This window comes from Panthera leo, chromosome C2, assembly GCF_018350215.1.
Source record: "Panthera leo isolate Ple1 chromosome C2, P.leo_Ple1_pat1.1, whole genome shotgun sequence".
Taxonomy (NCBI): domain Eukaryota; kingdom Metazoa; phylum Chordata; class Mammalia; order Carnivora; family Felidae; genus Panthera; species Panthera leo.
Window position 1 is genome coordinate 32,094,011 of NC_056687.1, and position 27,496 is coordinate 32,121,506.

The 27,496-nt window shown below is 35.6% G+C and overlaps 1 protein-coding gene across 4 annotated transcripts in view; it reads right to left on the reverse strand.

The window, feature by feature from the left end:
• Positions 1 to 27,496, reverse strand: part of ROBO1 (roundabout guidance receptor 1) — a 401,546-nt gene that overhangs the window by 322,214 nt on the left and 51,836 nt on the right. For all 4 annotated transcript variants that reach the window (XM_042955684.1, XM_042955682.1, XM_042955683.1 and 1 more), the window contains exon 2: positions 8,004 to 8,330. In XM_042955684.1, coding sequence (XP_042811618.1) covers positions 8,004 to 8,330 — 327 coding nt within the window. The remainder of the gene's footprint in view (positions 1 to 8,003; positions 8,331 to 27,496) is intronic.

Consider the following 27,496-nt stretch of genomic DNA (forward strand, 5'->3'; position numbering starts at 1 on the left):
TGACCCTCCCCCGTTCATGCTCTGTCTCTCTCTGTCTCAAAAATAAATAAACGTTAAAAAAAAATTTTAAAAAAAAAAGGGGGGCGCCTGGGTGGCTCAGTTGGTTAAGCAGCCGACTTCGGCTCAGGTCATGATCTCGCGGTCCGTGAGTTCGAGCCCCGCGTCAGGTCTGTGCTGACAGCTCAGAGCCTGGAGCCTGCTTCAGATTCTTTGTCTCCCTCTCTCTGACCCTCCCCCGTTCATGCTCTGTCTCTCTCTGTCTCAAAAATAAATAAACGTTAAAAAAAATTTTTTTTAAAAAAAGAAAAAACACCATTTTTTGGATAAACTATATTTTGGTATTCTTCACATATTTATTTAATTTCTGTTTAAAAACATTTTTAATGCCCACTTTGGGTAACAAAGAAACAGAGAACTTTTATGCCCCCCGAAACATGCAATAATAATTTATTCTAGCCGGACATAAAAAAATTTTAATTGATAATTAATGACAGTTTAAGATAACTTATATTGTATTAATTAAAATTAAGCATACTAAAAAGGTTTAGGTATGTTTTGTTAAATTTGTCACTAGTTTTAAAATGCATACAAATGATTCTCAAGTTGGTCTGTGTATGTGAGAAAGACTTCTAGCATTTAAGTCTTCAGTAAATTAAGATGATTAAAAGGAGGAATGATATGATAACATTGGAGAGGTAACCAGATCTAGCTTGTTCTTTTAATATTTTTTACAGACAGAACTCTTGATAGGAGGAGACACTGCCAAGAATTTCTCATAAATAACTAAATACTGAATTGATTTTCTGGGAGCCTCAAGGGGCTTTTATATCTAAGTATCAACTAGTGTTGAAAAAATCATCTTAGTACTTTTCAGCACGTATGAACGCAATCAAGTTTTTGAGAAAATAAAAGGAGTGGCTCATGAGACTGGTAACGGTATATGTAACCCCTAACCCCATGATTACTGGATTGAATCTTGTCCAGGATGATGTATCTAGGAATATTCAGCAGAAGAAAGCTCTCTGGTCAGATCCAACCTAGAGAGCTAACTTTTCCAATTAGTCTTTATTACACAGATACGCGTTCCAACATATCCAATGCCTTTTTTGGCTACCTAAGACCGAATATTAGTAAATAGGGAATAGTTTTCCCCAGAGAATATACAGGGACCTTGGGATATCTAAAAGGATACCTCCCCAACGTTCACCAGTAGTTAACTGTCAGTAATGATATTACAAGAACATGTATGTATTTTTTAAAGTGTTCTGTAATAAAAAATGAAACACAAGTTTCCAAAGTTTTGTAAAAATGATCTCTGTAAGCTTATTACTTCTGACGGTAATTTTCATTTGACGGTTCATGGAGGTGGAGATCTCAGCATGGGACTGGTGTCCTTGCACAGAGTAAAGAGACCAGAGCTTTCTCTCTACCATGTGAGAAACTGAGAAAAGAATTCTCACCAGAACACGACCATGCTGGCCCCGGATCTCCACCTCCCAGCCTCCAGAATCGTGAGAAACAAATGTGTGTTGCACAAGCCACTCAGTACGTGGCGTTCTTGTTATAGCAGCACAAGCTTAGACAGGCAACAACAAAAGAATATATTCTGATCGATAGTAAACACTCAAGTCTTTAAGTAAACATAAAAATGTCACAGAATTTAGCGATACTGCCTCTTTATTTAACTGAATAAATATATACATTAGGAAATACATGAATGTTATCCCAACTGTAATAGTTATAAAAGTGAATTTTTTCATTTGTCGCTGCAACAAAAATGATTTTAGTCAACACTATTGCATGTCCTGCATTAGCACTGAGGATTCAAAGGTAAGGGTCAATTTCTCATACCATGGATTTCAACTCAAGGTGGAATTTAATATATTCAACACATTTCATACTCAACCAGAAATTAATTTAAGACAATTTAATTCCTGAAGCATTGTACTTACATTTTAGTATGTTAACACACATTTTTATTTTATTTTATTTATTTTATTTTATTTTATTTGAGAGAGAGTGTGTGAGCAAGGAAGAAGGGGAGAGGAAGTGAGAGTGAGAGTGAGAGTGAGAGTGAGAGTGAGAGTGAGAGAGAGAGAGAGAGAGAGAGAGAGAGAGAGAATTCTAAGCAGGCTCCATTCCTAAGCACAGAGCCTGATGCGAGGCTCAATCCCATGATCCTGGTATCAAGACCTGAGCCAAAACAGAGAGTCAGGCACTCAACCAACTGAGCCACCAAGGTGCCCCAACACATATGTCATTAAATTTAAAATGAAGTGAGTCCATTTTTCAGAAGCATCCAGATCCCCTTTATATAAAAAGAATCTAGGTAACTGACAATAATGAGGTAAAGAGAAAAAAGGTAATGAAAATAATAGCACCAACAATTACATTTACGATTCATAATTTATGGTTTCTAATTATGTGACAGTCCCTGTGCTATACTTTATATGCATAATTTCATTTAATCATGAATCAATTCTGGAACAAAGAATCAGTTCATTTCAGAATATAAGTGGACCAGAAAGTAAAAGATTACAAACTCATGAAACTAAATGACTCTTTAACATTCTTTCTTTGAATAATAAAAACAAAAATAAGATATAAAAAAGGTTTTAGAATGTGGTGAAACACCTGAAAATGGCAAGTTAAAAAAATAAAACAAATTAAGTAGAGGAAACAAAGATTTTTTTTTACGTTTTTATTTATTGATTTTGAAAGAGAGAGTGCACGGGGAGAAGTGAGAGGGGGAGAGACTCCTGAGTAGGCCCCTCCCTGTCAGCATGGAGCCCAATGTGGGGCTCAAACCCACGAAACCGAGATCATGACCTGAGACGAAATCAGGAGTCAGACAGTTAACTGACTGAGCCACCCAGGCGCCCCAATTAAAGATGCAATATACAGCAAATTCAGCTTCAAAGATAAAAGTCTATCAGGGAACAATGTGTGTGTGTGTGTGTGTGTGTGTGTGTGTGTGTGTGTGTGTGTGTATAAATTGTATAAATAATTCTAGTGTTTGACCATAATAGAGGTCATATTGTGTGTGTGTGCACACACACTCAATCAATATTTTAAAATATAATGGCATATTCTACTTCTACCTGCTCATCTGAACCATTTCACCTCTAGGAGTAATCCTTCCATCTTCCAAGGTCCAGAGTTTGGGAATACATTCTATTGTACCTAGGTAAACACATGACTACTTAGCATGCATGGTCAATTCAGTTGTCATTTTACCAAAAGGAGGAAAATTGGAGAAGTCAAAATCTAAATCATTTTAAGCAGTACCATTTAATAATAACAAAAACAAAAGATGATGATATATTGAAAGTCATGGGAAAATATTACCTCAAGATATAAACATTCACCTCAAAGTAATTACTATTAAAATGTACCCCAGTTAATAAAATCTGGGAAGACTTAATCTTTGATTAATTGGACAAAATGATTTTTTTTTTCAGGAAAGATAGTTCCCTGGTTTTGCTGCTAAGACAGCGAGCAGATGTCTGCCTGGTCTGAAGGGAATTTCTTTTCCTCAAGAGAAAACAGCTTAAATAGGAAACAAATAGCCATATGCTGGCTGTGCACTGCTTGGCAGATGACGTAGAGGGCCACGTTCTACGATGGAAAGCATGAGGGTCAAGGTTCAAATTAATTTTCCTTAAAATTCAATGCAATTACCCAAGATCAAATTACTTATGAAATATAAGTTGTGTCTAAGAATTGGGCTATCAATTTGTGCCAGGCATACAATGGAGTTCTAAATTTAGTGAGTGATAATGGTGGGTATTGAAAAATGGGCCCCTAAAATATTTTCCTAAACAGTTAGTAGACTCTTGAATGGAGCTAATACAAGGCAAGCAAGAAAATACTGCTTGCAAGCCCCTTTTAGAAAGCCTCGTTTGAAACTGAATTTGATAAAGTTTTCAGAAATCTTACAAACAGCAAGCATCAATATCTCCTAAATTTTCCAACTTAATGTCTCCATCATGATATATCATTCTTGGTTTGCAAAGAAATGTAAGAATTAAAAACTAAATTAAAAAAAATACAACTGTGGATAAAAAATTTTCTTGTCCAGAGATAAACTTCCAAAAGTTTCAGGAAACTTTAGGTGTAAGGACCATTATACATTTCTTACCATTCGAATTTTTAGAATATATAATTGTGTGAGGTGACTTTTTAATTGCATTGAAAGTGATTTTTCAAGGACAAGAAAGGAATACAGCTTTTACTACATGGCAAGGACAGGCACCAAAAGTCTGGCCACTGCTTTTCACTGGGTCTAACCAGATTACAATTGGCTTTTAAATTAAGAAAATAAAAATAAACAATCCTATTAAATAATGACTGCAATCCTTTTGGGGCATTATGTAAATGTCAATAAATATTAAAAACACAAAAGACACAATTGTTATCTTTTCTTTACAGAAATGAAGATTTTTAAATGGCATTCAATATCTTTTTTTTTTTTCAAAGTTTGAGAGATTGACAATTGTTAGGAACCAAGAAATCCAGTTGTTGTTACAGCTGTAAAACTTGGTTTAAAGGCAAATGAAACACAAAAAATAAATGTTTTTAAAAGCATTACCAACAACTGTGCTGTGAAACCTGTGTTGCCCCATAGACACTTTTGTTAATGTTATTACTTTGGGCTACAGGATCACTAAGAAATTAGATGCAATCTTTGCCTTCCTGTGTCTTTGTCTTTCGGAACAATAAGAATAGTTATTGAACTTCTGGTACCAAAACTAAGAAAATAAAAAAAAAAAAAGTAATAATATTCTCCAAGAAAATATAAAACCAAAGTAAAACTGTACCTTACAGATTTAACCTACAAGCAATATGACCTATGGTTCCCCAGACCTCCCCTCCTCCAACCAACCCCCTACCCCTACACAACCTGGTTTATGTAACATACAAAAACCTACCTTCCATTGTAGGATGCAAACATATTTTAGAATGGTGAATTAGCAGTAACCATTGCCTAAAATAAATAACTGAAATATATGTGAACTAAGTTACTACATATCTATTTGTAGTGCACTAAAGCCTGAGTTTACAAAATAAGTTTCCAAATTTTTTAAAGACACAAAATCTATTTTAACTCAGAGCACTTAATTTTTCCCCATGTAACTTATGTAACCAAATAATACAATTTATCCAAGTAAAAACATGCTTTTAATTAATGCAATTAAACAAGTATAAAAACTGTTGATAGCAAACACTACTCAAACTTTTTTCAGGGTTTAGAATATTTATTATCACTAATAAAAATCTTTGCTATCAAACTGTCTTTATTAATATCCAAATATATTTGCTAAATATACACTATCTATACATTCTGGCTTTATACATACATGAATTGTTACTGAGTATGATCTTAAAGCATTGTTTAAAGTACTTTAAATTTTCTTCAGTAAATTATAATATTCTTTTTTCTCTGGAGCTTGAAACATTTTGGTATATCACACTAAAATTTGTGACTTATGCATTCAGGGACTATGTATTTGAATATTTTACTGGTAAAAGTTATATAATGATCTTATATCTGGTTTCACTTCCATGACGGTATATTTGTTGACTAAGACTGGAAGAGTATTTCCCAGAATGGACTCACAAATTAATGGAACGTCTTGCTTAGAAAAAAAGAATTTAACTGGAAACTAATAATGTCTTTTAAAATAGCTACAGAAAAGCCAGATTAGAAAAACACAGCTCTCTAAACTCCAGTGCTTTAAGGGTATCTTGATCATCTGAAGTAAAACTAAAGGAGTTTTGAAAAAAAAAAAAAAAAGATCTAAAGGCGGCTGGGTGACTCAGTTGGTTAAGTGTTGGAATTCAGCTCAGGTCATGATCTCACGGTTCATGAGTTCGAGCCCTGAATTGTGCTCTGTGCTGACAGCTCAGACCCTGGATCCTGCTTCAGATTCTGTGTCTCCCTCTCTCTGCCCCTACCTGTTGACTTTCTCTCTCTCTCTCAAAAATAAATAAACATTAAAAACAATAATTTAAAAAAAAAAGAAAGAAAGGCAAGATCTAGAAGGTAAGCATTTAGACATTCTATTTAAGTGTAACCTTTTCTAAAAATTCTGGCAATAATCAGAATTTAAGTAGAGTAAGAAATAACACAGAAACACAAGATGATCTTTTATATGTCTATTGGTATACACTTCATTTATAAGGAATTATAATTTCAGGGAATAAACAATGACTCTGTTTTTCCCTCCAGTCTCCAGTTTCTTAACTACCAAGAATAAGAGTTGGCCTAGGTCATCTACATCATTTTTCGGGATTCTCTAAATTTGTTTTCAAATGTTAACTTAATTTTATCTCCACAGGGAATAAGCATTCTAAATATAAACATGTCAAAAGCTAGAAAAGGTATTAATATCATAACCTCAAAGATGACTTTATCAAAATGCATACATCCTTTTATAAAAACATTTAAACTTCTTTCGCCTGTGCTACATTTAAAGTTGGGATAAAGAAAAAGAGAAAAAGAAAAAAAAAAAGAAAACAAAATAACCTGCTACTATGATTACAACTTTTATACTTCTCATTGATGTAGTTCTAAGATTTTCACTGGGAATCAAGGCAATAAGAGAACGTACATAAGTTTATGATGAAGTAAATGTGAACAGAGAAATATAAACTTGAGTTTCAAGTAAATGTTTTAAAAATGTGAATGGTTAGTGCTGACATAGTCTTCAATGGTTATTTGCATTTTTAGCTAATTAAATTTTATGCTCATATTAGACATCTTTGGCATTGTCTCATTGTAAGTACTACATAGTTCTGAGTGTGATCAACTCATCTAAATTCTTGGGAGCTGATTCCACATTAATAATCTGATTAAGTTGTAAAATCTGTTTCAAAATTCTTTATATAACTGTGTAATTATCTGTGAATCTATATATTCAAGCTCTAGTTGAATAATGGAGATAATGTCAGAGATTATGAAACTGATTATATAATTAAAATTCTGAACATAAATTATATCAAAACATCAATCATCTTGAAAAATATTATATATAAATTTACATATAGTTATGTATTCAGGTTCACCTGTAATTTTATGTAGTTAAAGTGAATTAGAGATCTAAATTTCATCTGTCTTTCCAGCCAATCCCTATGTAATTCATATATATATATATATATGCATATATATGTGTATATATATTTATATATGTGTGTGTATATACATGTATATATATATATATATATATGTATATATATATACACACATGCATACACAGAATGATTCTTTCAAGGAAATGAAACCCTCTGCCTACCTCTTAAATGTTTCTTGAAAATAAGAGAAGCCCAATTTGTATTCAAACATATTACACACTTAGACTCTAGATATACAACAACTTAATCATTAGTCAACAGATCCTTCTTGAGGTCATTGCAAATGAGCTACATTTGGTATTTATGCATATAAACTAAACCATTAACTACCTAAGGATGACATACACGGGTTTTCCTCCCACAGTGCACTACAACAGCCAAGATAATAAAGAATGAGGCACATACATACATTTCTCTAGCTATAGTTTACCAGAAGTATAATATATTTCTAAGAATTAGAAACAGTTTAAAACCTTATCTATACCACCAGTTGAAAGTATTTCTCCAAATGAAGACAAGTGAAAAATACCCCATGCTATTCTTTTTAGAGAAACATACGAATATTCGATATATTTAAAAGCAACAAAGGAGAAGAACTAAATCGATTTCAGTGAAAATGTTCAACAGAAAGCTGCTCCAAATTAAAAGTAAAATGGTTCAACAACTATGGGCAAATCCCAATTTAGCTTTGAATAACCAGTTACAATGAAAACTATGAAAAAATTAAATAGGTAGAGGATCGTATTCAAATAGAAAGCTAAAAATTTTCCTCAGGTAAAGCCTGGGATACAGATTTGACTTTTTATTACCATTCTCCAGGCAAATAATCCCAATGTACCATTCCCGCTGTAAAAGCCCGTTTTACTTACTAGCCACCTCCAGCGATGCATTATGGCTCACGGCCTCTCCGAGGTAATTCCTTGCTACACAGACGTAGACCCCCTCATCAGGCCTGCTTTTTCGTCCATGTACTATACGTAAGAAAAATAAAGATCCACTTGGCAGCAACATTCGGTGTGATCGAGGGTCATCTTTGTCCGTCTCCACTCTCTCCCCCCCTTTGTACCATTCGATAGTGGGTGTGGGGCGGCCTTCAGCTTTACAGTTCAAAGTTGCAGGTTCTCCTTTCGACACAATTAGGTCCGAAGGGTGTTCAACAATGCGAGGTGGAAAATCTTCCTGACGAAGACGGGAGCCTGCAGAAGAAATGATGAAATATCTTCATATTACCACTTGGAAACAGTTACGGAACTTAGTTCAAAAGCCTAGGCTTGGGGCGCCTGGGTGGCTCAGTCGGTTGAGTGCCCGACTTCGGCTCAGGTCATGATCTCACAGTTCCTGAGTTCAAGCCCGGCGTCGGGCTCTGAGCTGACAGCTCAGAGCCTGGAGCCTGTTTCGGATTCTGCGTCTCCCTCTCTCTCTGCCCCTTCCCCGCTCATGCTCTGTCTCTCTCTGTCTTCAAAAATGAATAAACATTAAAAAAAAAATTATAAAAAAATAAAAGCCTAGGCTTAAGCACTACTATGTAAACAGGGGATACTACTGACTACGTAAACAGGGGATAATACTGACTACCCTGCCATCCCTATTTACTAATTAATCCTTCTGTTGTCCACCTTAAGCACATCTTCCAATTCTTGAATCCTGTTGGCCCTCCACTTAGAAAGTGCTCTTGCTTAAATTTTGCCTGGACAAATTCTGTCTGCTCTTCAAATCCCTTGACCACAAATGCTTTCAGAACCCATCATCCTGTCTGTACAGACCACATTCTGTGCCTGTTTTCTGCAGAGGAATGTGTGAGAGAATTGTAGAGCATTACAAATAATTGTATGGATTCTGAGAATCTCCTTTGTAACTAACATCAATCAACACTTTAAAAAACTATTCAGTACACTAGTGAAATTCATATTCAAATACATGCTGAAACTGCTCTCTATATAGATTTTTATATCTTCCTAAATAATAGAAGTATGCATGTGTGTACACTTTCCCAGAATTTGAATGAATTTCATTAGGTACCAATAATTATATGTTAATATTTAATATACTTCAAAGATGAAATGTTATATAACTGAGTTTAAATAATTAAATTTAACATAAAATGAAAAAGGACCTTGGGTGAGGGCCTACATTCTGTACCTTATGGATTACTTAATAAGTGAAGTCCTGAGTGTACATATCATTTAAATATTTCCTGTGTCTGTACTTTATTTTTTCCCAGTGAGATTATAACTTTTGAAACAGGGATAAAGATTCATATTTTTTAATATTCCTACCATATTGCTGCCACGGAAAGATTTAATATGTAAATTTCTTAAAGATTTCTCAAATGCAACAGCCCAAGGCTTAATTTAATTGAGCCCCAAACCTTGATCTTATCTAGTCATCCAATCTCAATGAATAATGCAAAGTAGAAACCAGGCTTCCTTGACGCCTCCCTTTCTTTCCCCTATATCTTAAATCCATCTATTCCTCTCTGTCTCCACAGCCAGATCAACCCAGATCAAACCCAGATCAAACTACTATCAATTCCCACCAGGATTTAGGAAAGCTCTTAAATAGCTTCACTTCAGTGTAGCCAGATGAAGGCTTTGAAATGCAAATACAATCTGGGTTCTCCCCTACTTCAGGGGCTCTTAAAATAAACTCACTGCTCTTAAGATAAAGTCTTTAACAAGATCTACAAGAGTGTGCTCATTCCCCTATCTGGCTCTCCAGACTCTTCCTGTTCCTCTTCTTTCTCTGCTTTTCTCCACCTTGTGTTACTTTACAAACACATTGTGATTTCTTCTGCCACAGGCCTACACCTGCCACAGGGTCTGTGTTGGAAATGATCTTACCCTAGTTAATATCCACTTTCCTTTCAAATCTCTGTCCTCCCTGATCTTACCACAAAAATTAAATGACCCTTTTATAAACCTAAACACCACTATATAGTTAAGGTTGGTAAGAATGATCAGAATTACAATTTGAATTTTTTTGTTTGATGCTTTGAATACCATCTTTTCCATTAGTCTATAAGATCTATGGGTCTGATTTTGCTCATGGTTGCTTCTCTTACACCTGGCAGAGTGCTGAGCACACCATAGGTACTCAATAAATATGTGTTGAATAAATGAAAAATGAATGAAGGGCTGATGGAGAAGACCTATTTGAATGGAATGATCTGAGGCTTAATAATCATGTATTCTGTGAAGAGACATTAAAGATTTTATTTTTTAAATTGTAACCATATCCATACTATTCAATCTTTCGTAGACTCTGCACGGGCTGATGTACATCTCTAATTTGTAATTACTACAATTAACATTATTTTCTCAATGAAATGAACAAATGAATGATGAAATTAAAAGAGCATTTGCTTATATCAATCCTGATATAACAAAAAGTATCATCTGAAATACTGAGTAATAGTTTTACAGTCTGAAATATTGAGAAACAGCTTTAGTTCAATGCATGGTATACAACATACCATAAATTCTTTAAATGAAACCGGGTTCTAAAGGAGGAAGATATAAACCAGCAACATGGGGAAAAAATAACTTGGAAACTCATATCCTCTCACAAAGGCTATACTGAAGTCAAATGAAATTTAAGTTAGATTTTAGATTACTCAATTGCAAATGCTAGAAAATTTCAGAAAATAAAACATTATAATATATTACCAGCCTTGACTTTGACTGTAATTATGAAGGGTGGATGCAAATGAGAATCAACTACTGGGGTAATATATATTTAATTAATAGAGCATATCTTTATTTTAAATTCTGAAAGTTCATTTCAGATAGGAAATAGAGATGCATAATTTGCTATGAAAAAACAAAGAGGGGACACTTAGAACTGCCTGAGCAAGGAAGAGAAGGCATCCTGACACATAAAATTTGAGATGAGTCTTGAAGAGTAAGTCAAGAATAAAAGAAAGGAGATGATTTCACCCAGAGGCACAGCTACAAAAAAATATGATACACTTGTGGGACCTTCAGGGAGTCTGTATGGCCTAAGTATAAGGTGCATGTCAGAGATTAGCAAGTATGTGCCTGAAGAAGTAGTCAGAAGCAATAATGTGGTGGGCTTTGTGTATCAAGCCAAAGTTCTGGAATCTACCTGAAGGCAACAAAACATTTAATTATTTTAGGCACAGTCAAGTTTGTTTTTTTTTTCTAATTTTTTTTTAAATTTTTTAACGTTTATTTATTTTTGAGAGACAGAGAGAGACAGAGCATGAGCAGGGCAGTAACAGAGAGAGAAGGAGACACAGAATCTGAAGCAGGCTCCAGGCTCTGAACCGTAAGCACAGAGCCCTATGTGGGGCTTGAACTCACAGACCACGAGATCATGACCCGAACTGAAGTCCGACGCTTAACCGACTGAGCCACCCAGGCGCCCCGAAGTTTGTTTTTAAAGAGCTCACTACTGGTACTATGAAACTGGACTATAGCAGGCTAAATTAGGAGGTCATTGGTCAGGAAATTTTGTTCTCTTCGAACAATTAAATTCTGAAAACTTGGACTTTGACAGAGCAGAAAACAGAAGAAAGAATCTAGAGATAGTTACAAAATCAACAGCGCCTGATCATTGGCAATAAGGGATAAAACAGAATTGAACAATGCACAGGAAGGAGAGGAAGCACAAGGTAGAGAGATTCCAAGTTTGTGATCAGAGCAGTGGATGAAGGGCAATCCCAATGAAGGTGGGGAATAAAACAGTGAAATCTGGTGAGAGGAAGGACAGAGGAGCCTGGAGTACTTCTTGAATATCCAAATGGAGATGACAAGGTGGCAAGTGAATATCCAAGTTGGACCTCAGAAAAGAATCTCAGCTTGAGCCATAGATGAGAGTCAATCTGGAGACTGAAACCATGGGAAAGAATAAAACTGTCTAGGGACAGTGTACTGAGGAATTAACAGCCAATTACAGAACCTGGAGATTACCCAGACTCCACTGAAGTACAGTGGAGCTCAAGACTCTCTGTGTCCGTAACCTGCAGTCCCGTATAGCTGGGCCACGGCTAGTGTGACTTCTGGGAATGGAGAACACAGGCCTCAGCTTTCCCCGGAATGTTAGCACAGCAGTTTTCAGTAAAAGAGTTTTAGCAATAAAATGGCTTCTGTATTACTAAAGGCTAAATTTTCAAAAATGTTCCTTGGAATCCACTTTCCCCAGATTGTTAATATGTATTGCTCAAAAAAAAAAAAAAAAAAAAAAAAAAAAAGACCTGCAGCTCTCAGGGTCTTTAGTCTTGCTCAAGCACATTATGATGCGTACAAAGAAAGGTATTCATTCTATGCAGCACTTCTCAAAATTATTTGGCCGTCAAACCCTTCAGTTTTCTTTTTTCAGGATATCCTACTGAATTTTTTTCTAAGGAACACATTTCCAAAGAAAATATACTCTGTTAGCATATAATAATATGAAGAAAGAATGATTAGGGTTAGAAAAAAACAGGTACTTAAATACAGAGTTGATACCTTTGAAGATCATAACAAAAAACATAGAAATCCCACATTCCTCATAATGTATAACTTTCAGAAAAGGAACTTTCCAATTCCCGAGTGATATTTATAATGAGTAACTGGTTAACCTCCACAATAAAAATTATAAATGGCCATCATTTCATCACCAGAAAAACTATAATAAATTATTCTTTATTATCAAGTCTAAGCAGAAAGGAAAGGAAAGAAAATGAAAACTAGCATTTATTATCCATCATCTCCTCCATCACATCTTTATGAGGTGGGCGTTGTATATCTGGTGTCCATATGGGGGAAGTGAGACTCTCAGCTGTCATTCAGCTGGAAGGTGGCAGTGCTGGGATTCAATCTTAGTCAAACTCTACACCCTTGCTCTTCCCAACTATTCCATAAATACTGCTAGGATTAATTAGCTAAAATCCACAGAGAAACATGTTTGGTCTGTTCTGGATTCCAACACCGGAAGTGTTCTTTTTGAACGCTTATTTTTGAAAACGTGCATGATAAAAACAAGAAGTAGTCACACGTGGTGGCATCTACTGTTCTCTCCCTATGCACACAGAGAACACCTAACTGTAAACCACATGATTGCATATTCCTTTTACTCAGTAAAGATTTTGATGATGAACAAATGGAAGTATAAAGCTTTTCTTCTATTGCATCATCTTCTCTAAATAGGAGGTTGAATTTTGGAGTAAATATCCTTATACTGTCAGTTGTTAATACCTCAGTTCCTATACAACTCTTTGCACAATGAAAATTCAGTATCACTGGGGCATCCGGCTGGCTCAGGTAGTGGAGCATACAACTCTTGATCTCCGGGTTGTGAGTTCAAGCCCCAAGCTGGGTGTAGAGGTTACATTAAAAAAAAAAAACAAAGATCTTTAAAAAATTCAGTATTACTGGTTCTCTAATTTTTCCTACCACCATACTTTGAGGGAAAAGCCTCTCATCTTCTATCAATAATTGACTCATTTTCGTAAAGGGAAACTTTGAGAGAGTTATGCCAAGATCAAATACAGAAGTCTACATGTGACTCTCAGAAGAACGTAGGTTAGTCTTCCTCCCTAGAAGAGATGTTCACCTCCACTGTGTCACAAAGCCTCTCTCTCTAATATTCTTGGTTCATTATTCATAAAAAGACTTCTCTCTGAGTTCCTGTAAGCCACCTGACAACCACCACTCTAGTTAACGTTAATTTGTTGTTATTTCGGTTTGCTTGTTTTATGTTATAAGATATAAGGTTTCTATTACACTCAGTAAAACCAACTTCCTATTTTCAGCCAAACTTTTCACAGGAAACAGAAAAGTAACATAGAAGAGACGGTAAAAGAAGAAAGGGACTGGCGGAGTGAGGCTTTAACAAGGAACAAGGATGATAATGTCAGCTGCCCTCGGCAAGAATCCTGGTAGAACCTTGGGAATAGAACACAGTTGACTTTAGGCAAGGCCAACATCGGAGAAAAGGGCAAGGCAGAATTCCTTCAACAACTGCCCAGTTGGAAGATAAAATATAAACACGAGTGACTGAAATATCTAAATATTTACACAACCGCAGCTGGAAAAAGATAGACACATTAGTGCTAAGTATTTCAAGGAAATATATCAAAGTCACATGAGATTTATGATGAGGAAACCAAACTCCTACTTGGATGTAAACTGTTCCCCCCTTTAAAACATTACTTCTATAGGAACCTCAAGCAAGAAACTATTTAAAAGACAGATCTTGGTAATATTCTGTTGAGATATGCAAAACACACACATATGTAATTTTATTCTTTTTTCATATATATGTTTCTACTCTTTTTTCCTAGCATGGCAATAACATTTGTCTCAGGGTTTTGTTTATGTTTTCAAGTCTGTTTCTTCTTAGTAGATTGAATGAAACAGTATTTATTTTATTAACACAGTCTTATTTTGATCTGAATTTCTCTTTCATATTCTTTGGTAGGTTAAAACTAGAAACCATTAAATGATTAAAATATCCACTTGTATCATATATCCTATGAAAACATCTTACAGCACAGAAATGCTTGTAAAATTACTAAAAGCACAAGAGTAACGAGTTCAGTAATTCGCTGACAGATGCACAATGAATATTAACAGACAATTGGTGACATCTGTCCTAGGTGGGGGTGGGGATTTAGATCTGCCTTGACAACAAACCTGTATTTGTAAAAGAACACCTATATTCTTAAAAGAGCCTTCGCCTCTTAACCTTTTTGTTCAAGCTCCATTTACATTTTAAGGAGCATACAGCCTCCAATTATTAACATAAATCTTATCGTGGGCACCAATCCTGTAATTTTCCTGTCAGAATTTCATCCTACAAGGAGATATTTGTTAAAAATAAGAAGACAGCATCCATTAATTACTCACTGTGTAGCGAGTAGACTACTGACTCATACACATTTCCCAAATACTCACTCATCATTGGAATAAATATAAAAACAGACCATATCACAGAAAAAAAAAACAACCAAAAAACAAAAAACATAGTTTCACCTGGAACTATATGGAGGAAAGAAACATAAGGGAAACAGAATGCACTAAAACAACTACATGATTAATAAATCATGCATTTTCTTTAGGTACTTTGTTTCATATTAATTTCCTATGATTGTAATTCTCCCTAAATAATCCCCCAAATCAGCTGAGTGTCATTGATAGTATCTGTTATCACCTAAAATGATTACCAAAATTGCCCAAAATGGAATTCTAGAAGTGAATCCCTGGTGTTTTTGTAATATTCCTACAGAATCTAATATTATATGGCTGTGTCCCAAGAGAAATGAAAAAGACTGACAGTAGAATAAGTTAAATTTAAAAAAAACAATATCGTTTGCTCTCCCCCTGCTCCAATTTTTAATAATATGGAGTGTAAGTAGAATAAACTTTTCTGTCAGGGGACCCAAATACAGCAGAAGCTACTAAGGCATTAGCTGCAGAAATGACCTCAACTCACTCAAATCAGGCAGGATTTCTCCCTGAGCTGTCACTAAACGGATTGTAGGGTTGAAGTCAGTTAGCTGGGTTCATGCTTCCTATTCACCCTTGTAGTAAAATTTCCAATTAATATACAAACAGGAGAATTCTACCTTCTTCAAATAAAAATATTTGCATATGCTAAAGTCTAAATTTTCTCACCTATTCATTGGTTTACCTATATATTAAGCATATATTGTATTAGGAATTGCTCTAAGCATTGGCAACACAAAGAAATATGAGATATAACCCTTGACCTTGGGATGCCCTGGTGGCTCAGTCATTTGAGCCTCCGACTTCAGCTCAGGTCATAATCTCATGGTCTCTGAATTGTATCTCCACCCTGGCTCTGAGCTGAGGGTGCAGAGCCTGCTTGGGAGTCTCTCTCTCCCCTTCTTGCTCTCTGCCCCTCCCCGACTTGTGTTCTCTCTCTCTCTCTCTCTCTCTCTCTCTCTCTCTCAAAATAAATAAACTTAAAAATATATATATATATTGACCTTAACAGCCTGAAATTCACCAGGAAGAAATAGCCTAGGTGAGGGGAAAACAAAAACAAAAAATGAAAAAATAAACTAATGTAGCACTTGTAGGGAAAGTTTCTTCAATCTAGAGAATGGACTCAGTGCCTGGATTCAAACCCAAACTCTTTTACTTCTTAGCTGTGTAAACTCAGATAAATTGCTTAACCTCTCTGAATGTTAGTCTCTTCATCTGTAAAATGAGTATAAAAATATCTCTGTTTTTTAGGGTAGCATAATCCCTAATGCCTTAAATATTACATTGACCCTTGATTGTGACCATTAATGTAGTATTAGAAATTGGCATAAACACCAATGTTTACTTTTATGATTCTCCTCTTCATCCTCTCCTGGAATTATATTAGGATTTCTACTATTTTATAGAGAAAACAGTTACTTTTTTTTTCTAAATTTGTGAGAAAAGTTACAAACTAAGCAAGTCTCTAGTTCGGGTTCAGAACTCAAGATTCTTTCCCATTTACACATTTCTTGGCAAGATCTGGCACAATTCCAGCAAAACATCTATCAAAAGAGACGAAAAACAAAACTAGAGCATTTAGCCCACCCAACTTACTGTTGAACTAACAATCATCAGAATTCGAGTCTGTCTAAAGCTGTCTATAATAACGTGCCCATGTTCCTTATGGAAAATATCCCATACAGATCCACTGAGATCATGACCTGAGCCAAAGTCAAAAGCTTAACCAACTGAGTCACCCAGGTGCCCCAAGAAAACTTTTTATAGATATACAAGGTATCAAAATTCACAAATAAACCTTTATTTACTAATACCTACCATAACGAACCAAAATAGGCCTAAAAATATAATAACTTATTTCAGCTGTTAGAACCATCTTTTCACAGACTAGAAATTCTGAACAATATTTTAAACTGTGAAAAACAGTATTTGGGTGGTCCTGTGAATGTTTTTTTATTGCTGGGAAACATAGTTCATCATAATATTAGAGTTTCAACATATTAGGACGGATTACACAAATTGTAATCATTAATCTACATTTCACATTTTTATATATATTATGGAAATTGCAGATGGTTATAAATTTAAGCCAACTATAACCTCAATATAAAGAACATGAGCAGACTTTCTTATTGAAATTACAACTCAAAAATACTCATACTGTATGAAAGAAACCTTGCTTACCAAACTTCCTCTGTCCTGAATTTAAATTTCCATGGGAAAAATTTCTATCCTGAAATTCACTTGATTTTTGTGTTTAAGATCATATTTTTAAGTCACAAATTGAAAGTATGTAGGGGTGCCTGGGTGGCTCAGACAGTTAAGCATCAGACTCTTGATTTCAGCTCAGGTCATGATCTCAGGGTCATGCGATTGAGCCCTATGTCGGGCTCCATGCTGACTATAGAGCCTGCTTGGGATTCTCTCTCTCTCTCTCTCTCTCTCTCTCTCTCTCTCTCTCTCTCTTTCTCTCTCTCTCTCTCTCTCTCTCTCTCTTTCTGCCTGCCCCTGCTCCCTCACTCTCTCAAAATAAATAATTTTTTTAAAGAACATTCTATGTGACTAGGGTTATGATTTACATATATTTTAAAAAGTATGTAAAAACAAATAGGGATATAATACGATCCATTAACCATATGAAGTTTTTCCAAGTTATTATGTAAAGTAGTACTTATCCATTCCTTCTCTAATGACTTGCATTAGACATTTATAGAATCTGTACATTATAGATATTAATTTACTGACTCAATAACCTAAAATCAATTAAAGTACTAAAAATAAGGCTTGCAACTTTACTTCTTAAATTAGGTAGTCATATTTAAGTTATATTTTGAGAACCCTTGAATCTAGGTGAATTAATGTTGTCAAAATGGAGTATACAATTGTAATTTTATGGATAATTACCTAAAGAGAATTACACTTTAGGAAAACAAATACTTAAAACAGCCTTTTAAAGGATTACTGAGAAATCCCTATAGGAATGCAGTCAACTTCACTTATTTTTAAAGTCAGTCAGTACTTCTGACATGTACAAGAATTTCTAAAGAAATTTATTTACGCATTAGCAAACTGTCATTTTCACCTCCCCTGTATCTACCCTATTTCTCTCTCATTGTATCTTGGATTTAGATCTTATATATTCTACAGAGCACCCCAATAATAGACACTGAGAGACTGATTCTCTCACTTGACCTACAAAATCTGGGGACTTAGAGTGTATTCCAGATGTTAACTTAAAATATACTCCCTAATCTTCATTCTCTAACAGAATAAGTAAATAACTTATGAGTCGAAAACAAAGCTATTGTGTGATTGATCTAATGGAAAAAGTACCTTACATGAAATATCAACATATACAACTTTTGATGCAAAAAGAAATCTCCCCAAAAAATCTCCTAACTCTAAAACCATCTTTTTTTTTTCTCTCTCTCTCTCTCTGATTTCAGATCTGTTGTTCTGTTTCTTTTCTTCTGAAAGTAAGTTTGGCTTTTTTTCTTTTCTTTTTCCTTTTGGAATAGGGTCACTTTTTTCTAAGGTATTTTTTTTCTTTAAGTTTTATGATGTGTATATGCATTTATCATTCTGTATGTTAATACACCTTTTTAAAAGATGTTTATTTATTTACTTATTTATTTTTAAACATTTTAAAGTTTATTGAGAGAAAGAGAAAGCAAACATTGTCCTTCTAAAATACTACTTCAAAATTATAATTATTTAAGGTATAAAATTGGAAAATGAGTCAAATGTCTGATTTTTCTTTCATGTCACATTCTTAGTCATATCACCTTTTAAAATATGCTTATTTGTGCCTTCAGTTTGGTTCACAGTGATCAAAACTTCCTGAAATACTGATGTCTAGTGAAATGCCCTATTTTTATTTTGGATTATATTCCTTAAGGGATGTTAAACTAAAAAATATCTTTAAACATTTGTTAATTCTGTTCAAAGAAAAGCATTTTTTTTTAATTTTTAATGTTTACTTATTTTTAAGAGAGAGAGAGAGAGAGAGAGAGAGAGAGAGAGAGAGAGACAAAGCATTAGCAAGGGAAGGGCAGAGAGAGAAGGAGACACAGAATCCAAAGCAGGCTCTAGGCTCTAAACAGTCAGCACAGAGCCCGACACGGGGCTCAAACTCACAAACTGTGAGATCATGGCCTGAGCTGGAGTCAGACACTTAACTGACTGAGCTACCCAGGCGCTCCAGAAAAGCTTCAAATTTTAATTCTTATTTATCCATTAGCCCAACAACTTAATGTTTAAACATATAATTTACAAGCATAAATAATTCTAAAGATTGATTTATTAGATAATCAGATATATAGCATCATTTTAGGACCAAGTCCCAAGAACTTTCTAATAGATATCCTCAGTGTGAAAACAGTAATCTCTTTCTCTGAACACAATTTCCCAGGAAAAGTACATGGAAAAATCCATGTATTTTTAGTTTATTGATGAAGACAAAATTAGTAAGGTAAAATTAGCTCATTCATTTTAAATACAGAAATCCTCTTAGGTTGACCAACTCAACCCAGTTTAACCGTGACCTTCTCAAATTTAGTAATAAAAATCTCCTTCCATCATTTCCAGGGGCCATTGGACACCCCCTCTCCTTAAAAAGATTAAAAAAGATTAAAAAAAAAACAACAACATCCTATCACAAATATCCATCATGGTAACTAGTACCAAAATTACTGATCAAATGAAATAAAAAGTATATTCAAATTGTCCTAAGATACAATTTTTTAAGACATTTCTGTCCTAAGACAGAAAATGTATTACATCTTATGTAAACATCATGGACAGAAAAAGAAGAGTCAGCTCTTGGTCAACTTATTAGACAAATAAGAAAAATGTTGGCTGTGAGACAAAGCGAATGAAGGAAAGAAACTGCCACATTATTGTCAGATTTGATGCTTTTTAATACAAAAATGTAACAGTCTACCCAATGTGGAAATACAGACAGAAATCCAATGCAAAGAGGAAACCTACAGTAATTTCTCTACTTGTTTGCTTTCTTTACCTGGTTTAATTCTAAAACCATGAGAATGATGACTGGTAAATGGCAGAGGTCCAGAAGAAAATCATCCAAAATGATACACAGAAGTAAAATTATTTCAATTCCACAAGTGCTTATTGAGCAATTACTCTGTACTTGGCTCTAAAGTTTGTATATGGAAGCCAAGAACTAACAGCACATACAGAGATTTTAAGAAGAACAAAGAGAAAGAGGCACCTGGCAGACTCAGTTGGTGGAATGTGGGACTCTTGATCTCAGGGTTGTGAGTTCGAGTCCCATGTTGGGTACAGAGTTTACTTAAAAATAAAATCTCTAAAAAATAATTAAAAAGAAAAGTATTCTTTCTTTGTGTGTGTGTGTGTGTGTGTGTATATATATATATATATATATATATATATATATATACACAAAGAAAGAATATATATATATATATACACACACATATATAGATACACACACACACACACACACACACATAAGGAACAACATGAAATTAGTCACCAAACTGTATTACAGATGTGCTACAAGTCTTATAAATTCATCCATGTGATCAACTAGTGATACATAACATCTAAAGACCTCCCAAAGGTACCATGTAAAGCAACAGATTTGTGTCAATATACTAGTTGATGTTTAATAAACAGAAAGCACAGTGTTTCAATAAAGGTAAAGTTATAGGTGATCTTGTTACCCAGGGACTTGAAGTGATTATGATGTATCAATGTACGTTCGTCGGTTGTAACAAATGTACTACTCTGGTGGAAAATGTATTTGTGGAGGCAGGGAGTATATGGGACATCTCTAACTCTGTACCTTCCCTTCAATCTGGCTGTGAACTCAAAACTGTTCATATATATGTATACACACACACACACACACACACACACACACACACACAACAAAGCCTTAAACCTAAACATGAGTGTAATGTTCTTGAAAAGAAATATCTGCAAATATCTGCAAATGCAAATACATATATATACACATATCTATATACATATCTATATAGAGATAGGCACATATAAATTCAAAACGATTACTTTGACTTGTATGAATGAAATGAGATTATAAGAGGAGAGAAGTACAGGAATAAATAATAATAAAGAAAATACTCAAGGAACCAGGTATTTTTACTGACTTTTCCCTTCATAAACTTTTCTCTTGGCAAAGTGTAAGCAGACTATTATTTCTAATGTTTTGTTTTTGCTTCACTGTAACCATTGCAACAGGCTGTATGTTCACGTGCAGAGCTGAAGGGGAGCTTCTGCCAGCTTCTAGAGTTTTCATTTCACTTCATAATAGCTTTAATCCATAACACACAAAACACCATCTTGACTGCAAGCCCCTTCTTTGAGTTCTTACCATTCTACACATACAAAGCCATACTTTTGTGGTCTTAGAGATTAAAGATGTTCATCTCTCTTTGCAAACCTGACACCCAAGAAAATGCAAAAATCCTACAGAACTACAAGAGTCGTGGATTTTGCACATGAAAAAGGTTTTTTTAAAAGAAAAAGATGAATCGAAATGTTTATGGAGCAAGGGATGCATAGGAGATGGTTCAAAGTGACACTGCCACCTTGTATAACTTCCAGAATCCTTACACGGTTTGACTTTCTTCTATATGGTTACTTAGTTATGCTGGTGTGTTTATTAGAAAAAAAAAACACAATACTTTCTCAAAAAGTCTCAGAAGGACACAACTAATATTTTCATAATTATCTCATTAATCTTGAATGTCAGAAGAGAATAGCTAAGACATATTCATATTCCAACCATTAGCTGTATTAAAATGGAATAAAAAATGTTCCGACATGGGTCCTATTAGGATCCATAATTTATAGATGAGGAACCTGAGGCACAAAAATTAAGTAGTTAGCCCAAAACTTAACAGGTACTAACCGATAAAGATTCAGATCCATGGGAGTAGGGATCCTACTCCCTAATTTGGACATGTGACCAGTAAACTATGCGACCAGTATACTATGTATAAAACAGTACAACTGTTTAAGAATTTACCTTGTATAAGAATAAACATCATAAACCCAAAGGTTTTGTTTTGTTCTGTTTCGTTTAACTCTCAAATTCATATAAGAAAAACTAAGAAAAGGAAACACTTTGGTTCCAAATGGAAGTTGGGAGAAGAGAATGGAGTGGATTCATATCAGAATATTCTGGCTTTTCTCCTAAGCCCATAAATTTCTACCTTACCAACCTCAGTTACTGGGTCAGTTTCTCCATCCATAAAATGAGATTAATATACCATGTTACAGCTAGAATAAGAACAGATAAATCTGTCAAGCCTCACACTTTACAAACAAAGAAAAACTAGTCAACAGATCGAAAATATTTGATTAAGGTTGACAGTAAATAAAACATTCCTGGTAGCCAGAAACAGGAACCCTGTTCTTCTGAATCCTACAAACATGAGGTTAGGAGTGAAACCTTTTGTAAAAAAAAGACTAAAGAAGAGGTATTCTTTGCCTGTTCAGGATGTGCTTCTAAGTGTCTGTGAATTCTTGGGAATAGATGCAAATTTCTGTGGCTATGCCCAGACATACAAAATTGACACAGTTTTAGAAGAGGTTCTAATTTTCATAAGAAGTATAAGGATAATTACTTTTTCTTGATGAATTAAGAAAAGCTCAGAGGGGGTAAATAGCTCCTAAATGATTTATAGAGATATTTGCACATATATCATCATATTTGCACAATATCATATCATACTGCACAATACCTGCCAAAAATTCATAAAGAGCTGAGACTCAAACTCTAAGACACAGACTCCAGAGCCTGCACGCCCTACATGGTGTTGCCATGCAGCACTGCCTGCTTCCCTGACTTCTTATTTTAAACCTCTTTTCACACCTACTTTCCCCTGGATGCTGGACTCCGCACAGGCTGAGTGGAGTAACCTGTTATAATTATTCCCTTGATGAAGCAGGAAGTTCAAGTTATTTTCTGTGGAGAAGTACTTTAGCAGACATTAATACTAGGGAATAACAATAGCTGGCAGTTAAGTACTGAGCACTTAGTATGTTCCAGGCATTTATTGGGAATGGTGAACATGTGATCTCCTTGTACTTTAGGTATATAATTACTTTGCAACGCTGGTGAAGTAACTCTGTCTTACAAAACCTTACGATCTGGGAGTTTAGGCCCTAGAAAGATTAATGTTTACAAGTGGGGAGGGCCCTACCTATGTTGAAGAGCTCAGACTCCAACAAGCACACAATGAAGTACCAAGAGCAAAATACATAGAGTAAACGCCAAAGAAGAAACAAGAGCTGAAAGTTAAGTAAAGCAAACTGCTTTCTCAGAGAAGATGAGGTTTTGGTTGGATACGGGGGGCTGGATGCGATTTGGGTTGGTCAGAAGTTCTTTGCTCCTTAAAAGACTTGAAGTTTGGGGTTTATGAATATATTTGCATTTTTGTAGAGAGTAGATCCATCCACAGAAAAGACCATCATATTCTTGAAGAGGGGCACTAACATTTTTTTTTAGACAACAGAATAATGGGTGTATCCATTTCTTAGTGTTGTCATAACAAAGTATCACCAGGGTGAACAAAGTATCAATCAGGGTGGTTTAAAAAAACCCAGAAATTTATTGTCTCGCGGGTCTGGAGGCTAGAAGTCCAAGATTAGAGTGGCAGCAGGGATAGCTCCTCTGGGTTGTAAGGGAGGATTGCTCCATGCCTTCTTCCTACATTCTAGGAGTTTACTGGAAGTTCCTTGGTTTCCACTGTATCACCCCCCCCCCCCAAACTGTCTTCATCTTCACATGGCAGTGTCCCTGTGTCTCTGCTTCTGTGTCCCAATTTTCCCGTTCTTAATTTTTTTTTATATTTATTTCTTTTTGAGAGACAGAGAGAAACAGAGCACGAGCAGGGGAGGGGCAGAGAGAGGAGACACAGAATCCAAAGCAGGCTCCAGGCACTGAGCTGTCAGCACAGAGCCCAATGCAGAGCTCGAACTCACAAGCCTTGAGATCATGTCCTGAGCCAAAGTCGGACGTTTAACCGACTGAGCCACCCAGGTACCCCCCACCCACAATTTCCCCGTTCTATAAGGACACAGTCATATTGCAGTAAGGCCCACCCTAGTGACTTCACCTTAACTTGCTCATCTCCAACGACTCTATTTCCAAACAATCTCCACATTCACAGATATTGGAGTTAAAACATTATCAACTCTTCATGGGACACAATTCAACCCGTAAGCAAGCAATAAGCACAGATGAGTAGGAAGGATGCTTCCAAATGGGGTAAACAAGGAAGGAACAGAATAATGTGATACAAAGAAGCCCAGAATGATTTGTACGAAAGGTTCGGTCCAAGGCTAATAGAAACTAGGAGTTGAAAAGCTATCTGTAGCCAAACTATTAAGATCTAAAAATGTTCGAAAAAGGCTTTTGGATTCTAGCCAATTAGCAACAAAGAAGTTCTTAAAAGATTTTGGGAAGTAAAATAACATGATGGAAATGTTGAAGAGCATTAAACTCACAGGGCTGGGCAGGATGCGGAGTAGAGAGGGGAGCCCCAGCACCTGTTAAGATAATCACCCCCACAGCTTAGATGTGAGGCAACGAAGGTGATGGGAATGAAATAAATGAAAAATCCAAGGAGCATTCTGAAGGAAGAATTCACACAACTCAGTCCAACAGCTCTGAGGTTCAGGATCTAAGAGACAAGAAGAAAGCTAGCTTAGGGCTGTTTTCATTTTAAACTTGTGTTTGACTTTAAGAAACCAACACTGTAAATTTCATTTTCTTCATACATTGAGTATGACATAACTCTAAGACTTTAAAAAGCAACTTGAAGCTCAACAGATGATATTTTAAAAAGAGCGCAGAGCAGGGTTTCTTTCCATCCCATTCCCAGAACGTTTTATTTCAAGGACTATAGTTTCAAGTTATAATTTATAGTTACACTGTGTATCTCCTAAGATAACTATACTTGATAATTTATAAATTATAGTCAATGTGTTCAGGAAAATGCTAGCTAAAAGGTATATTTAAGATTTAATGCTAAACTGCATGTACATTTTGTACAGAAATGCTTTTGATGACACACAAAACATGTTGATGTAATATAGCAACATAAGGACAAATCCTGAAGGCTGTTGAGACCACAGCTTTACGTTTGCAGATCACCTTTAAACCTGTTTTATAATGTGACAAAATATTGAGGGCACTCCTACTTCTTTAAACACAGTAAGAAATGTTTTTGGGAGCAAGTTTTTTGGTGGGAAAATCCCATGTACATAAAAAGAGTCTTGAGATGATTACATTCCAAGTACAAGCTGAAACCATTTAGGTAATTTATCTTCTGTAAGCATGTTTATTCCTTTCAAAGAGAGAAAAAAACATACAATAGTTGTTATTTAATTAGAAGTACTTTTTAATAGGGCAGCTCCTTTTGTAAAGAAAATGTCTGCTCCTACTTAAAGAAAGTTTCATAGGGACAACTTTAAAACATAATTCTCAACATTATAAAAACTACAATGGGGCCAGATTTCCTTATTCTTACATTCTTTTTTTTTAATGTTTATTTATTTTTGAGAGAGAGACAGAGTGCGAGTGAGGGAGGGGCAGAGAGAGAGCGAGAGAAAGACTCGTAGCAGGCTCCAGGCTCTGAGCTATCAGCACAGAGCCCAATACGGGGCTCGAACTCACGACCCATGAGTTCATGACCTGAGCGAAGTTGGATGTTTAACCGAATGAGCCACCCAGGCACCCCTCATTATTCTTACATTCCAATCCAGTGCTGTCCAAGAGAACTTTCTGCAATAATGATTAAAATGTTCTATCATGTGCTCCCTCTGATAAAGTAATCACGAGCCACATGAGGTGCTGGGGCACTTGAACTCACCTTTTGTTTCATTTTACTTCAGTTAATTTCATTTAAATAGTCACACATAATTGGTTGCTACTATGGGAGAGGACACAGTTCTAATCTGCTGTTAAGTGAGAATAAATACAAAAGGCAAAGATGGAAACCTACACCTGCAGCTCTTAAACACCCATATCCATCACAGTGAAAGTCATCAATTATATCCAATGGGCCTTAACTGCTGAGGAGCACCCCAGTGAACTAGAGAAGAGGGGTCTCGTTAATAATTTAGATGTCAGGGTCCCCCACTCCTGATCTACCGAATTAAGTCTTTACCGTTTTTTCTTTTACATTTTTTAAATGTTTATTTATTTTTGAGAGAGAGCAAGCAGGGGAGGGGCAGAGAAAGAGGGAGACAGAATCGGAAGCAGGCTCCAGGCTCTGAGCTGTCAGCACAGAGCTCAACGTGGGGCTCGAACCCACAAACCACGGGATCATGACCTGAGCTGAAGTCGGATGTTCAACCAACTGAGCCACCCAGGCGCCCTATACTGAGTTCAGTCTTTAAAAAAATCTATTTTTTTAAGTTTATTTATTTATTTTGATTGAGACAGAGACAGCACAGTGGGGGAGAGGCAAAGAAAGAGGGAGAGAGAGAGAGAGAGAGAGAGAATCCCAAGCAGGCTCTGCACTGTCAGCACAGAGCCCTACCTGGGGCTCAAACTCAGGAACCTTGAGATAACCTGAACCAAAATCAAGAGTCCGACCCTTAACCGACTGAGCCAACCAGGTGCCAGAAAAAAATCTATTTTTAACAAGCATCAGAAGTAATTCTGATGCAAATTATGGTTTGAGAACACCTGATCTATTTCTTCTTTCATTACAAAGTTGAGTCATTGTGTTTCTCCAGCAGGAAATAAGAATTTGTACAGTGTTAACTATTGAGTCCTAATATTAAAACATATTGTTTTGATTTAAATAACATTGGCATCTTGAACCAACATTTTTTCTAAGAGCTCCATCTCTTTAGAAGCAACGAGAGAATGAGTTGTTTTCACATTCTAAAACACCACTAAGTATCAATTAATTTCCCTGGATAAATGCTACACTTCACCACATCTGGTTTCTCCGTAGATCCCGATGTAAATGAATCATCTGCCTAGGTTATTACACACAACTCGCTTTTTATTCTACATCTTTAAATCCACACCCCAATGCTTGTTATGTAAATTATGCAATGCCATTCTCTGCTTATCAACGTCCTCATCTGGAAAATGAAATAAAACCAATGAAAACGCCTACCTCACAGGATTGTCCTCAAGGCCAAATGTGAATTGCTTAGTAGTAAGTATCTGGCACATAAGCAGCTAAGGTTAGGTATCCAGGTTTCTTCCTCTTCCCAATGACTGCTTTGCATTTATCCTTTTAATCCACTTCTCTGTCAATCCTGTTCATGGTTGCCAGAAACCACTTAACCCCTACTTGCACTTTTAGGACCACAAAGAGCCCTTGACCACTGCCTCCAATGGGCAGGGGAAATCTAAGGACATGTGACGATTT